This window comes from Paramisgurnus dabryanus, chromosome 12 (assembly GCF_030506205.2).
Source record: "Paramisgurnus dabryanus chromosome 12, PD_genome_1.1, whole genome shotgun sequence".
NCBI classification, from domain to species: domain Eukaryota; kingdom Metazoa; phylum Chordata; class Actinopteri; order Cypriniformes; family Cobitidae; genus Paramisgurnus; species Paramisgurnus dabryanus.
This window is the reverse complement of record NC_133348.1, coordinates 27,187,444-27,203,948: the sequence shown is the minus strand read 5'-3', so window position 1 is coordinate 27,203,948 and position 16,505 is coordinate 27,187,444. Positions and strand designations below refer to the sequence as shown.

General features: G+C 37.1%; 1 protein-coding gene across 1 annotated transcript in view; it reads left to right on the top strand.

Annotated features, from left to right (window-relative positions):
- Positions 1-15,593, top strand: part of ches1 (checkpoint suppressor 1) — a 43,973-nt gene extending 28,380 nt beyond the window's left edge. Inside the window, exons 4-6 of the mRNA XM_065257385.1 lie at positions 4,771-4,829; positions 8,753-8,861; positions 11,223-15,593. Of these exons, the coding sequence (XP_065113457.1) occupies positions 4,771-4,829; positions 8,753-8,861; positions 11,223-11,682 (628 nt within the window). The 3' untranslated portion in view covers positions 11,683-15,593. The remainder of the gene's footprint in view (positions 1-4,770; positions 4,830-8,752; positions 8,862-11,222) is intronic.
- The last annotated feature ends 912 nt before the right edge of the window (positions 15,594-16,505 follow it).

Genomic DNA, 16,505 nt, shown 5'->3' with positions numbered 1-16,505 from the left:
TTTTCAGTAAACACAGAGTCATCCTAAGAAATGTGTAAGGTGTGGCAGACAAATGGCAGAAACAATGCCTTAAGGGGCGTGTCATAGTGAGGACACATGTGTCATCGCAACAAGTTACATTTCAGCTCTCTCACAAAGAGGTTTTATATCCAGATCAACATTTATGACGAGAAATGTGTGCAAACTGAAATAATGCTGAGATCAGAGAGCTCCTCGCTTCTCACGATCGCCTGCTTCATAAAACAGCGCATGTCATGCCCAAGTTCATGATCAGAAAAAAAAGCACCCGTGTAGTTTTTCCTGAGAGAAATAGCAGATGATAAGTAAACCTACACATTTTTCTGTGTATTTTCCCCTTATCTGCTTGTGAAAGGGCTCAAATATGTACGTATTGGCTGTATACACGAAGACGCAAGGTTGTTTAAATTTATCCACTCTGGGACCCGGTTTCAATTATTTAAAATTATATTAAATTATTTCATAATTTGTTGAGTACTTTTTCACAAACCCTAAACTATTGAAAATTATATTGAAATGCTTTTTGTTAAACAAATATTTATTTAAAGGTGCATTTTGTAACTTTTTACAAAGATCTCCTGACAGAAATGCAATATAATATACTTAAAAGTGATATTATTTTCATTTTTATGTATATTATGTCATTAATGACTCACCCTCATGTCGTTCAAAACTCGTAAGACCTCAGTTCATGTTCGGAGCACAGTTTAAGATGTTTTATATTTGGTGCGAGAGCTTGTTGATCCTTCATTGAAAATCTATGTACGGTTTCCATGTCCAGAAAGGTAATAAAAACATCATCAAAGTAGTCTATGTGACATCAGTAAGAATGTGTTTAAGCATCGAAAATACAGTTTGGTCCAAAAATAACAAAAATTACGATTATTCAGCATTGTCTTCTCTTCTGCGTCTATTGTGAAGTGCATGCGCGAGACTAAAGTCACGTGACTGCAGTGACGTGGATGACGTGTTATCTGGTGCGCCCCGGCTGTTGTTGTTTTTTTGTGAGCCCGGTCTTCGTTTACAGTCCGAGGGAGACGCACGCTGTTGTTTAAAAATCAAACTTTCGACACGTCATCCGCGTCACTGCAGTCACGTGACTTTAGTCTTGCGCATACGCTTCACAGCAGACGCGGAAGAGAAGACAATGCTGTATAAAGTCGGAATTTTTAATATTTTTGGACCAAAATGTATTTTCGATGCTTCAACACATTCTATCTGACCCACTGATGTCACATGGACTACTTTGATGATGTTTCAATTACCTTTCTGGACATGGACAGTATACCATACGTAGATTTTCAATGAAGGTTCACCAAGAGTTTGGAACGACGTGAGGGTGAGTCATTAATGACATTATTTTCATTTTTGAGTGAACTACCCCTTTCATATGCATATAATGTATAACCCCTTACAAGGAAGTTGCCATTTCGTGCTGCCATGTTTCTACAGTAGCCCTAAACGGACAAGTGCTTTTATAGAGCATGTTTTGTCACTACTTTGTCAATTATGTTTTTGTCCTGTGATGGCTACCGTTGCTTCACTGTGCGTTTCGAAAGGGAGGGGTGAGCTGTGGACTGAGCCATTGGTTGCAATTCACATTGCCACTAGATGTCAGTAAAAATCTACTTAATATATTACTTTGTAAATCAAGATTACTTTTGAAACTTTATTAAAAAAATGTGGTGCACATTTTCATGTCACTACCAAAACCGTGTATGTTTTTAGTTCATTAGCTGAAACTGATTTAAGAATAAGTATTTCTGTATACCTTGAATAGCTACCGAATGATGGGACCACCATTTTGAAGAAAATGTGTAAACATTAGGAATGTGACTACCAAACAGCTTCTTTTTTATGCAATTAAACAAACTTTTTTGGGTGTTATTCCATGTAATTAAGTTTTTATGTGTGTGAAACTGTTCAGAACTGTGCTAGCTAACCATGTGGTAATAAGCATCTTTGAGCTGGCTAAAAAGTATCTAAAATTCCAAAACACTTACAACTGAAATATGTGGTAAAGCTATGGTTGTTTTGGTAGTGACAGTTTTAGTGGAAGAGCAGTTTGCACCAATTCTGCAGAATGGCCCATATAGACAATTTTATCAGAAGTATGTGCGTTGTGGCGATTATGCGTCTGGGCATAACTTAACTTATGGTCTCTGTTTGTTTAATGGTCTGGCTAGTGGATTTGTTTAAGTTGTTACTGCTGAAACCGTCTATACAGTAATATACATTTATTTTTTGTATTTTAATGTTAGACTAAACATTAAAACCTCATTCACACAGACCTCTGGTCCCAGAAAATACCCGTAAAATTGCCAGACAAGCGTCTGTGTGAACAAAAACTCGTTCCGTTAATCTTCTGGGATCGTTGCCGGAAAGAGGACCTAGTAAGATACGCGGGTAACCCTCTGTGTGAACAAGAATGCCATAAAGGGCGTGTCGAAGTGAGGACGCGCGCGTCATCATCACAACACAAGTTATGGTTCAGCTCCTTACAACGAGAGATAACGTGCATATAAACATTCACCACGAGAAATGTTGCAAACTAACATGTATATAAACATTCACCACGAGAAATGTTGCAAACTAGATTGAAGCAGTTATCAGGAAATGATATATGAGACGCATAAACAATGACGCACGTGCCGTAGTGAGGACGCGCGTGTCATGGCAACATGAAGTTGGTTCAACTCTTTAAAATCAGGGATTTACAACATTCACTACGAGAAATGTCAGCATACTAGACTGAAGCGGATATCAGGTAAGTTAGCTCGTTACTTACTGCGTTGAAACGGAGATCATTCAGCAGCATAAAAGAATATCGTGTCACGTGCTCATTTGAGCTATAATAAACGAAAATACCCGCATGTCATCCCAACGAGATATATTGTTCAGCTCCTCAAAATGCGGGTTTTAAATGCATATAAACAATCACGATGAGAAATGTCTGAAAACTGTATCAAAGCAGAAATCAGGGAGCTTGTCAAATATCCACTCTGAAGCTGAGATCATTCACCAGAATAGAACTGTGCATTCACGCGCTCCTTTGTAGTCTTATCATAAACAAAAATGCACGCGAGTTGTTTCTGGAGAGAGAAATAATAAATAATATGCAAACTTCAGACGCTGCGTAGAAGAGAGGGCGGGACTTTCAACATGTCACGTGTCTTTCCGGGACCATCAGATGCGGTGTAAACTTGGCAGTGTGAATGAATAAAATATCAAGCGGTCCCGTAAAATTCCAGGATGCCTGTCCCGTGTATCTTACGGAAAATCTGTGTGAAAAGGGCTTAAGTTTCATTTCGGCTAAAAAAAACCGTATTTAATATTTTATAGATAATGGCCGGGAAGAAATACTTTAGACTGTAAATGAGTCAACAATGCAGTAATGTTAATAAATCCCTTATCTTATTGTTAAGTAAGTGTGTTAAAACAAATTGTCTTTACCTCCAAGAAAGAGATTGAAACAAAGAGCAATGATGTACCCGGGCTTTCAATGATGTCCTCTGTCATGACCTTGCTGTAAAGAACTCAGTGATCAGCTATGTGAAGGTTTGGGGTAATTTCCTCACTCATTCCTAAACCCTCCGTCAGCATGTGGACCTGTTCCTTTGGGGAATCTGTGGGATGTAAAAAAAAATGGCACGTGTTTGCCCTTCCTGAGCCGTTCCTCCTCTGCTGTTGCTGTGACGACCAGAGCACCTCCATGGCAACACATGCATGAGACAGGTGGAATAGTAGCACAAAGCTATTTGTGAAATGAAGAAAAAACCGAGATAGGACAGACAGTTAATGCAAAGAAATACATTATAGGCTTAGAAACACTAAGCTCCGTAGCAACAGTAGAGGCTGGGCATCTGTTTTCTTGCTTTTTCTTTGATTGTTCTTGTTACATTTTTTTCTTATGGGGTGTAAGCTTGTGGTCTCTAAATTTCTTGTGGGAACTGAAAATCACTTAGTGTGTAAACAGTGGTACAGTTAATTATACAGTTACTCCATTTACAAACACAAAGCTTATTTCATTGGCTCTTTTGTGGCTCTTTTATCATTTACAACATAATTCAAACAAATTAGCCTTAGAAATTATACAAATGCTAGAAAATACTAGCATTTCACCATTTAGGCTAACTGTAGACCTGATATATGAGTAAAAATTGAAATTGAAAAAAATTGAATTTGGTTGTCGTTTTATGGTGGTCTTTCATTTCTGTCCAGATAGACCGTCATCTATGGTATACAAGTGTGAAAATTTGTTAGTGCATTTGTAATTATTATTATCTTTATGTATCCATTAGTGTAGTTAAGGATATAGTTTCAGTGATAGGAGTAAGTCCAGCACCTAAGGGAAGGGATATGTACACTGTTATTGGAAATAGAAGCCATTGAGTTCCATTGCTTTGAACTGTAATCAGTGATCATAGGGAATAATAGGATTTCCGAACCTCGCCGGAATGTCTGTATTGGTTCGATCGATCTCTAGTACTCCAGGATCTGTCTGTGTGTAGTCTGCATTCCAGAACATCAGATTGGCATTCCTTTCATTCCCTTTACTACACATCTTTTAATGTTTGACTAGGATTTTAAATAAGTTTAATGCTTTCTTAAAATTGTTGAAAATGTGATTATATCGCTGTTTTTCACAAAAGTATCTCACATTTAAATCTCTCTCTCTCTCTCTCTCTCTCTCTCTCTCTCTCTCTCTCTCTCTCTCTCTCTCTTCTCTCCCCCCCTGTTTTTATCCCACAGTCCTCCACTATGGCCAGGAAGTCCGCTCTTCGGAAAAAATGGAGGAGTGCTCTTGCAAGGTGAAGGTTTTTGGTCATGCAGACCCTATTTTTATTGTTTGCAGATACTGTACTATTTGGGGAAAGTTATCTTAAATGCATTTCTATGATAAAAGCCTTATCAAATGGAACATAGCTGCTGATAAAAGTTCTCATGTATAGCTCAGTGGTAGAGCAACGCAAAATGTTGTGGGTTTAAATAAAACACACTTACTGATAAAGAAAAAAATTATACTTTAATGCACGGTAAGTCACTTCGGATAAAAGTCAGCCAAAAACTCTATTTGTCTATTGGACAAAACCACCATCAAATATTAAAATAAATTTAGTCGACTTTTAAAGAGGACATTACACAAGACTTTTTTTAACTCTTTCGCCAACACCGTTTTTTTTTTTTTAAGTTGCCAGCGCCAGCGTTTTTCATGATTTTCACAAAAGTTTAATGCCTTCCAGAAAACTTTCTTCTTTAAATATAAACATACAATATGCCAAATGATGAAAGAACAGACCCTCTGCTTTCAAAAAAAAAAAACTTTCATTCTTACCTTCAGTAGTTCTTTTGTAATCAGCTCTTGAGTATGGGTACGTTTCTTCAAAAACACCACATTTTGAGCTAAAAGCAGAGATAATTCCATTTTTGTGATGGACTTTTCATAGAGATCCCATTCAGAGCGATCTTTAAAACAGACACGGACATGCAGCCGCTTGCCATAGGGCAATACTTCCGGGTTTAAAAAGTTGCGGAACCTGGTGGATAATAGTGGTATTGCGGAAAGCCGGAAATACTCGTCATTGGCAGGGAAGCGTTTTCTCTTCATTGAGAGTTAAGATGTAAAATATATCTTTGGTGTCCCCAGAGTACATATGTGACCATTCACAGAAAGTAGGGACACAAGTCAGATCTGGGGCATTTTGAGTTATTCACAGATTCTAAAAGTGTAGTATCCAAGCTTTCCAACGATATGTAACACATGAGAATCTAATAATATTTGGAGAAGTTGTGGCCATTTGAAGGTAGGCACTCCAAAAAGCTTAAAGTGGAGAAAATGGCCTCTAAAAGTTTGTGCCTTTTTCACCTTTGTCTGCTGCTGGGAGTGACAATAGGGCTCATTTACATCTCATTTAGATAAGCCATACCCTCTGTAAAGCTCCCTCCTGTGCTTTACAGTAGAGAGCTTTACAGGGTGTATGGCTTAGGTCAAAAAGGTCAGAAAAATGTGCCATAAAAGAAAAAACAGGTAATATATAAATAAATGTCTCTAAGCGTCTTATAAAAAAAGTAATTTGTTTTAAAGTAAAAAGAAAGTTTCCTAAAAATGTAAAAATGTTATATAAATTTTAATAATAGTTTTTTGTAAACAAAATAGAATTTGCTGTTGTTTTTATAACCGTGTGCACGAGACCATAAAAGGCTACATTTGTTTCGCCCGTGCTGCTGGCCAATTGAGTGGATCGGTCGCATTTGGTGGCCATCTTACCACAGGGCTAACATTGAGCCCTGCTCACTCGTAGCATTGGTAGCTTTTCGAGTCATCAAGGCATGTCCGAATTCAATGTTAGGTTTACTTCCTGTCCCCTGAGATACCTCCATTGTCCTGTCCCACAATTCTATGCAAGGGCGTACAATGAGAATGTGATTGGTCGAGCCTGGTCGAGTTTGAAAAAATAAAATGGCGGCCAAGGAAGCGACTGGAGCACACATTTTGTGCAAATAAATTTCAACCGCAAAATGTACGCTTCTAAATATACAAAAACTACTATCTCAGACATGGAGAGGCTTCTTTGTGATCTCAACTAACAGATTCTGCAAAAAAACGAAAACTTTCTTTCTCATTATCTCGAAAGCTGTGCTGCCGACTTGTGTCACTGGTTTCCGTGATGGGTCACATATGTGAAGTCTTAGCTCAAAATATCATATAGATAATTTATAAAAGCATATTAAAATTGCCACTTCAGGTGTGTTCAAAAATTTGCAATTTTGTGTGTGTCCTGTTAAATGCAAATGAGCTAATCTCTGCACTAAATGGCAGTGCCTTGGTTGGATGGTGCAGATTGAGGGTCGGTATTATCCCCCTCACAGGGAGCCAAATTTCAGTGACCTATTTTTTAGAATGCTTGCAGAAAATGGTTTACCAAAAACTAAGTTACTGGGTTGATCTTTTTCACATTTTTTTAGGTTGATAGAAGCACTAGGGACCCAATGATATGTCCCCTTTGAGATGGCTTCCAAGCAGACCTGAATGTTCTTGAATGAGTGTTCCTGTAACACAACTAAACTAAAACTTGATTGCATGGGGTCTTTAATTCCTTTTCTTCAATTTGTTTCTGCGAGAAGAACAAAACTACTCTCTACAGCTCAAATAGTTGCTCTGAGCCTCCAGATTACCTTCGTAATCTCTCAGGTATCATTCTTTCTTTCCACCGATTCTCTCATTGCCACAAATGCTCAATCTTTCAGCGCATTTGTTTCTCTCTTTCACTCCCAGTTGGTGTCCCAGCAGTTTAAATGTCCATTCGATTCCAATCATTGCGCTTCCTTACCACTCCACAGCGAACAGCTAAATGGAAGGAAATGGATACATTATCTGTCTGTAGTGGCTCCTCTCTCCTTCTCGTCTGCTCTTGATAATGGAATAATGGAGGCGGAGCTGCCTGTGAAAGTGTCTGAACAGGCCTATTGGCTTTTGAGTGATGTGAATGTCTTGATGGCTGTCTACATAAAAGCAAAGAGCTCAGGGTGCTTGCTAATGCGTGTCAAGTGCTCAACTGGACAGTCAAGGCTGATTTACTTAAGTTTGCTACTACAAATTTGACCTAACGTGGGTTGAAACAAGCCAGCATTTTTTTTGAGCGTGTTTATAGTTTTTCAGTCTCTTAAAGGCACAATACAACTTAAATAAAAATTTGGTTAGCATATACTGATCACTTACTTCTTGTTATTACAGTATGATTTTAATTTTTCCATGGAATGCATAAGGAAAATGTTTCATTAGCTGACGGTTCACATCTTCCTTACAGTCAGGTTCCAATAAATGCCACAAAAGTAGTCTGTATGACTCCATAGAAATTTGAAACTATTTGATAGATTTATGCGAGGAACACAACTAAATATTTATAAGATATTCATCTGATCCCTTTCTTTAATCCGCTTGTAAAGTCTCAAATGCCATAGGGAAATAACAGAAAAAACTATACACTCGTATCATATACCAAAAACACCCAATCCTAATTTTTATATCCATAACAAAATCTGAGATGACCAGACATGGACTCATGGGCATGGATTTTTACGAATGATTAATATATTGCTGTCGGTGATTCCTCTAATGAAATGAGTTGAGGCTTGAACTCGCAAGATTGGAGGATTATGTGGTTGTTATTTTTTGCATTTAGCAAAACATTTTCCGTGCTATCAATTTACATTAATTCATTTAGCAAACCATATTATCCAAAGTGACTTACCATTTTGTCAATGAACTAACAATAAGCAGCAGATGCACTTTTTTTGGCTCACTACTGGAGGGTCATGACTCAATGTCATAGACTTTGTCAGGACTGTACTGGCATTCTTCTTGTTGTTGAACATGGAGAGGAATATCCTAGTCCAGTCCATTGGCTCAGTGGGTATCTTTCCACGGTCTAAAAACTGGAATTGTGAATTGAAGATACTAAATCAGCTTGTGTACAGATAGACTTGTGTGTTGATTGACTGGTTATCACCATGAATATAGATGGAATGGTGTTATAAATAATAAATAAATAAACAAACACTTGTGAGATTATAGACAAAACCTGTCTAGACTACTTTAAGCATTCAATTATACAAAAAGAAAGTCCAAATAAGATTTGTAAAGAAAGGTTCCGTGCATGATACTTTATAATCTGATTGTATAATCATATGCTATAGTTTATATCTAGTAGACTGAACATTTATTGTTTTGCAGTTCCACAGAGAGTGATACAGCATGGTTCACGTATGGCCACTCAAGGGCTCTTTCCAGTTATCAGACCCGTTCCCTTGAGTCCTGTGAGCAACAGGACCACAGCAGTGAGGTTAGTTTCTTTTCTAAGACACATTTACAGAGCTGGCAAGTAGATAACTTCAATAACCTAATAATTGGAATGAAATTAAACCCGAATTAAAACATTAAAGATTGTCCAGGCTTAGCTTTTGACCAAAAGTTCATACGGCTTAATAAGCTTCATTTAAAATAATATTAAATAAGATAAGAATACTTTAGTAATCCCCAGTTGGAGAAATGTGGGTGTCACAGCAACAACAAAACAAGTGAAGAAAAATAGAGATATACTGAAAAATACTTTCTCTATATGGATGGACAGATCCATAGACAGACAGACAGACAGATCCATATACAGACAGACAAACATGCAGACAGTTCCATAGATAGACAAACAGATCCATAGATAGACAGACAGACAGACAGACAGACAGACAGATTCATAGATTGACAGACAGACAGATCCATAGATTAACAGACAGACAGATTTTTATATAGACAGACCTATTGATAGATAAACAGACAGATTGTAGATAGACAGACGGATCCATAGATAGACAGACAGCTCTATAGACAGACAGAAATACATATATCCACAAACAGACAGACAGACAGATCCATAGACAGACAGACAGATCCATAGATAGACAGACAGATCCATAGATAGACAGACAGATCCATAGATAGACAGACAGGCATATCCATAAATAGACAGACAGGCATATCCATAATTAGACAGACATATCCATAGACAGATAGACAGACAGATCCATAGAAAGACAGACAGACAGACAGAAATATTCATAGATAGACAAACAGACATGTCATAGGAAGACCGACAGACATATACATAGATAGACAGACAGATCTATAGATAGACAGACAGATCTATAGATAGACAGACATATCCATAGTTAGACAGACAGACAGACAGACAGATCCATAGATAGACAGACAGATCCATAGAAAGACAGACAGACAGAAATATTCATAGATAGACAAACAGACATGTCATAGGAAGACAGACAGACATATCCATAGATAGATAGACAGTCCTATAGATAGACAGACATATCCATAGACAGACAGACAGACAGACAGACAGACAGACAGATCCATTGATAGACAGACATATTCATAGATAGATGGATGGACAGACAGACAGACAGACAGACAGACAGGCATATCCATAAATAGACAGACATATCCATAGATAGACAGACAGGCAGATCCATAGACAGACAGACAGACATACATATTCATAGATAGACAAATAGACATATCATAGAAAGAATGACAAACATAACCATAAATAGACAGACAGACAGACAGACAGATCTATAGACAGACAGACAGATCCATAGATAGATAGAAAGACAGACAGATCATAGATAGACAGACAGACAGACAGACAGATCCATAGATAGATAGAAAGACAGACAGATCATAGATAGACAGACAGACAGACAGATCCATAGATAGACAGACAGGCATATCCATAAATAGACAGACATATCCATAGACAGATAGACAGACAGATCCATAGAAAGACAGACAGACAGACAGAAATATTCATAGATAGACAAACAGACATGTCATAGGAAGACCGACAGACATACATAGATAGACAGACAGATCTATAGATAGACAGACAGATCTATAGATAGACAGACATATCCATAGTTAGACAGACAGACAGATCCATAGAAAGACAGACAGACAGAAATATTCATAGATAGACAAACAGACATGTCATAGGAAGACAGACAGACATATCCATAGATAGATAGACAGATCTATGGATAGACAGACATATCCATAGATAGACAGACAGACAGACAGATAGACAGACATATTCATAGATGGACGGACAGACAGACAGACAGAAAGACAGACAGGCATATCCATAAATAGACAGGCAGATCCATAGATAGACAGACAGGCAGATCCATAGACAGACAGACAGACATACATATTCATAGATAGACAAATAGACATATCATAGAAAGAATGACAAACATAACCATAAATAGACAGACAGACAGACAGATCTTATATAGACAGAGAGACTGACAGACAGACAGATCCATAGATAGACTGACAGATTCATAGATGAATAGAAAGACAGACAGACAGACAGACAGACAGACAGATCCATAGAGAGACAGACAGATCCATAGACAGACAGACAGATCCATAGACAGACAGACATATAGACAGATAGACTTTAATGTTTGTAAGTGGTTGTACCAACGCTGTGGGTTTAATTTCCAGGGAAAACATAAAATATGTTCCTCTGTAATTTGCTTTGGATAAAAGCATCTTTCAACTGCGTAACCACAATAAACTTAATGTAATTTATTTGCTTTTCTTTTCCCTCCTCTTGTCTTATTAGATCAGCCCTGGGCGACTACCTGACACAGGGTAAAAACGGTCTGCACAGTGACTCTCCTCCACCCAGCGATGATCAACAGGAGGATCACACGTACAGCACCTCACAGTCCCTGAGTATAAAGAGGGACGTTTCTTCCCCCCTCTCCTCCTGCTCCACTCAGGGATCCCTCTCTGCCTACAGCCACGATCAGGAGCTGATGGTCACTGAGGTCAAGGAGGAACAAAAAGACTTTCCCCTGGACACTAAACCACCGCCTTCCAACCTCCTACTCCACATACGGACCCCTGACGACACGCTTCCCCTGAAAAAGAGGAGGGCAGACAAGCTCCTGGGAAATGAGGAAGATGATGAGGAGATGAAGGAGGCTGCAGGGTCATTGCTTCACCTGGCTGGCCTGCGCAGCGGTCAGTGTGCATGTAAAGTTGAAAAGGAGCTAAAAGAGGAAGTAAAAGATGAATGAAAATACGGTTAACGCAGATTTAAATACTTCTGTTCCAGGATATCAGGTGAATATGGTCAGTTGTTGCAATATCAATAAAATCACTGTCGTCCTTGTGTTTTTTTATTTTATTTCTGGCTGAAAGAATTTCATATTCATTGTTGTTTTGTGTGTGTATCTGCGAGCATATTCGTGCCAGTATGTGTATGTGCAAAGACGGATAAAAGCCATAGTAAGTTTTAGTCATTTGAGTGCAAAAATGTTTTCATGTTTTTGTTTTACTTTCATTAAGCCTTCCGAACAATTAAAAAAAAAACTAAAGGTGCACTTAGCAATTATTTCTTAACAAAAATAAAAATAGTACTTTCAAAACCAAACCAAAAAAATTTAATTATTAAACGCCAGCATTTTTCATGATTTTTACAAAAGTATAATGCATTTCAGAACATGTTCTTCTTTAAATATATACACATACAATATATCAAATGAAAGAACAAACCCTCTGCTTTCAAAAAAAAAAAAAAACTTAATTGGCTGGCTCTGCCTAAGTTATTTGCATAAGGCGATCTGATTGGCTGATGCACGCGTTGCCAGTTGAGAAATGTTCAACTTCTGCTGCGAGCAATGGCACTGACGCGGCACCGAAGGATCCACAAAAGTGAATGGGCAGCGTGAATGTACCTTTACTCTTTCACGTGAGGCGTTGTTTGCGGGTTGTATAATTTGCGGAAGACCTGGTGGATAATAACGGTATTGCGGATTGCCGAAAATACTCGTCATTGCAAGGGAAGCATTTTCTCTTAATTGACGAGTTAAGTAGAAAGTTTACTGAGATAAAGAGATTAAAGTTGAGCCAATTTTGTTAACTCGTCAATGGCGGGGAAAGAGTTAATATACACATATTAGTTGTTAAAGGTCCAATGGGTAGATTTTTAGCAGCATCTAGTGGTGAGACTGTGAATTGCAACCAACGGCTCAGTCTACATCTCACTCCTCCTTTTCGAATTGCATAGTGAAGCAACAGTAGCCGTCAGAAGACAAACATGTCGTCGTCCGAGACAACGTAGTGATAAAACTCGTTTCGAAGAATGGTTTGTCCATTTATGGCTACAGTAGAAACGTGGTGGTGCGAGATATCGACTTATATTTAAGGGGACCCACAGTGTATATAATAAAAGCGACTCATTCTATGGTAATAAAAACAATACAGTTCATTTCGTAAGGTCTTTTTATACCACTGCTAATACAATTATGTATATTATATAATATAATTTCATACAAAGTTTATTTATTTTCTGCCATGTTGAGATTACAAAATTAGCTCAACGTTAATCTCTTTATCTCAGTAAACTTTCTATTATCGCTCATAAATAAATAAAATTCTGGCTTACTATGAAAATGGAATTATGAACCGAAAAGTATTTAAAAGTCAAAGTTTAACTCCCAGACCACTGCCATTTGGACATGCACAAAAATTGCTGAGTGCACCTTTAGTTATGTTGTAGCAAATAGTTCTGTTGTTGTCTTTCTGGTTTGTTGTCCATTCTGAGAGATTTTATATGCTGCTTTCAGGTGTGCCAAAGATGATTTCCATTAATGTGCAGCTAATCCATGCACACTTAGTAAGACCAATAATAGTTAAAGAAAAAAGTCGAAATCCTAACCTATATTGCAAAAACCATCTGTAAAGGCAAATATATTCTATTTAACTAGCAGCAAATGTTTTTTGAGGATGAAGTGGCCTGTGGAAACAAATGCAATATGCCAATTCTCTCTTAGATTCTGATGTTCAAATGATGTTGGTTCCTGTTTGAAAGCACACAAAAAAACTGATCTTTTTTTTCAATGTGTCAGAAATGCCTATTGGTGTTTTTTTTGTATTTTTGGTTTGCTTCATTCTTTTTTAATCTTCATCACAATTTAAGCAATTTGTCCTGTCAGGATAACACTGTAAAAAGCCTATTCTCCCTTTTTTACGAAAAGGCAGTTTTTGCCTTAGATTTTCTTTGATCGGTTATATTGCATGGGTGCTTGTACATAAGAAAGAAGTATTTTCTTTTTTTAATGAAAGATCATGTAAGATAGATATTTAGCATGAGGCATGGCTTATTTTCTTACAAGAAAAAAGAGAGAGAGATGGAGAACGCCTAGCAGGCATCTCTTACAGCATAGGCTTCTTTCTTCGTTCTTTTTGTAACTGTATCTCTTCTATATGGCAGACGACTCTTCCAAAGGGAGAGTCTTATTGGAAACCTGTTAACAAAGAGCTCTGCCTTGTATTGAATATCAGGTGAAACTGATTTTGCCTTTTTTTTTGTGGTCCTCGGTTTTGGTGGTCCTTTTTCGATTCATTGATGTAAGTGTTCAAGTGTTGTTAATACTCAGTGTTAAATGACCCACCACTCTGTACACCCTTTAAGGTTGTGCCTGCCTTTAGTTCATGTGCTTGGAGGTCTGTTCGGTTCTTTTGTATTGTTAAATACTCCGTTGATGTCTTTTTATTGTGCAACCTGCATCGTTGATATCATAAAATTGTACTGAAATAGTTTGACAAGGAATTAGAATTGGCTGTAGTAGTGGGATAATCCAGGGATGATTCCCGCACTGTTTTGCGATGAAGGGGAATGTCGAACTGCCTTTGGGTCTAGATTAAGGGATAGTTCACCAAAAAAATAAAATTCGTTCATCGTTTACTCACCCTCAAGTCATTCCAAACCTAAAAATAAATTTCTTTGAAGATATTTTTTATAACCAAACAGATGTGGGGCACCACTGACTTTCAAATGAGGAAAAAATAATATAAAAGAATCCAGTGGTGCCCCAAATCTTCATTTGCGTTCAGCTAAGTTTGCATTTTTGGGTGAACTATCTCTTTAATACAGTTTAGTGATTTTAATAGTGGAACAATTAACAAGTTATGCCTTTTTCTAGAATGTTCCCTTAGTTCCTCTTCGAAGTACCCCTCTCCACATTACAAACTTCATCATCTGTGAAACCGAATGTCTTTATTGTTTTAAAATGTTGGTTGTTTGGGTCATTACCTGCTGCCATCACCATACATACAGTACAGTTACTTTCTTATGCATCATCTATTTGAATGTTTACACTCCACTTCTGTTTAACCTATGAAACTGTTCGTATATGTCCATCAGGAGCACACATATATCAATCAATCCTTTAAAATACTAATCTCCCTAAATATTTTAGCACTTTCTTTCATAGTAAAATAGCACTATAAGTCTTCAGCAGGGGTGTAGGGTTGTATTTGATGGAGTGGTACTGTTGGTACTGGTTTACTAAAATGAGTGCTCAGAGACAAAGACACACACACACCCCGATAAAGGATGATATGTTGGCAATAAACTGCTGCTACAGTTTTGCTTTAAATTTATGCCATTTCCCATAACCCATGTCACGTGGTTGGTTGTGTACCAAAAACAATATCTTTTTAATTGATTCATACACATCCATTTAAGGTGAAAGGGGGAGAAAAATATGCATGATCTATTTATTGGTAAACTCTCACTGCCTCTGGAATTGTATGTGAAATAATATAAGGATTTTGTCAATGTTGTTAATGTTGTTTGTTTTTGCCAAATATGTTTTTTGTCCTTGTACTTACTCACCAGTGGTCTGATTTTTCAGCACAATGGAGTCATGATGAATATGTATTCGACCAGGTCTATTTTCAATACGCTCAGATGCCAATGCCGTACGAGTATAAAGCTGTCTATTTCCTTGGTGTGCAATCGTATTGCCAAAGAACAATATCAAACTATTTCATCAATACATGTAAATAACCACACTGTCTCTGACAATAATGTCACATCATGTTGTTACTTTTCCACATATTTCTCCTGAAACTTAAAATAATGTTTATGTAATGTATTGTCTTCCAGTTGCAATAATAAAAATATCAGAGTTTTAAATGACATGTTGTTTGCACTGAATATTTTTGTCATTTAAACATTACCAAGATATTATATTACAAGTTTACACAATTCATTTAAACTTTATTATATGTGACCCTTCCTGTAAATTCAGATTAAAGTCTTGTGATATCATTATTTCACTGTAATTTCAATCTTTGACACAGCCTTATCAGTCAATATTAAAGAAATCTAAGTTTCACAGAATGTTATTTGATGTTTTTTATTATAAAAAAATGACTAGTTGAGATTTCACTTTTAAATACTATAATATAATTTATAGAAAATAATAACAATGCATATACTTTGAAGCATTCAATGATTGAGTTTAGGTGTGGCTAATGGCACTCAAGATGCTCTGATGGTTTATGCAACTGGAGCTCTATTCATAATTAAAGGCGGTACGGGCGTAATCAGCAGCCACCAGCTTCCTGTTTTCACTCTGTAGCACTGCAGCCAGATCTGTTGCTATGCAACTCCATGAGCTATAAGCAAGCGATCTGTGCTTGATGCATTTTATTAGTCTTTGTCTGAAAAAGTACAATAGTACAGGTATTTTATTACCTTTATTACAGTTATACATCAAGTGGGTTTTTGTCCTGTCAGTTACAGATGAGCCAAACATTTGAGCAAAAATAATCTCTCAGTTTCAATGAAGTGTAATGAGATAAAGACTAAATCTTATGAATGCATGACATTAAACTTTAATAGGAAAACTGAGAAAATGTGCACTATAGGCTGCTACACCCTCTAGTCAAATGTATTTATACACAGCACTTTTTACAATGCTGCATTGTTTCAAGCAACTTTACATAAAGAAGAAGAAAATAAACCCAAGTGAACTTATGACTGTCCTTTCCGGGAAAGGTCTACACAACTTTCTAGTGAGATGGTAAAGATATTAATTTGCATTTT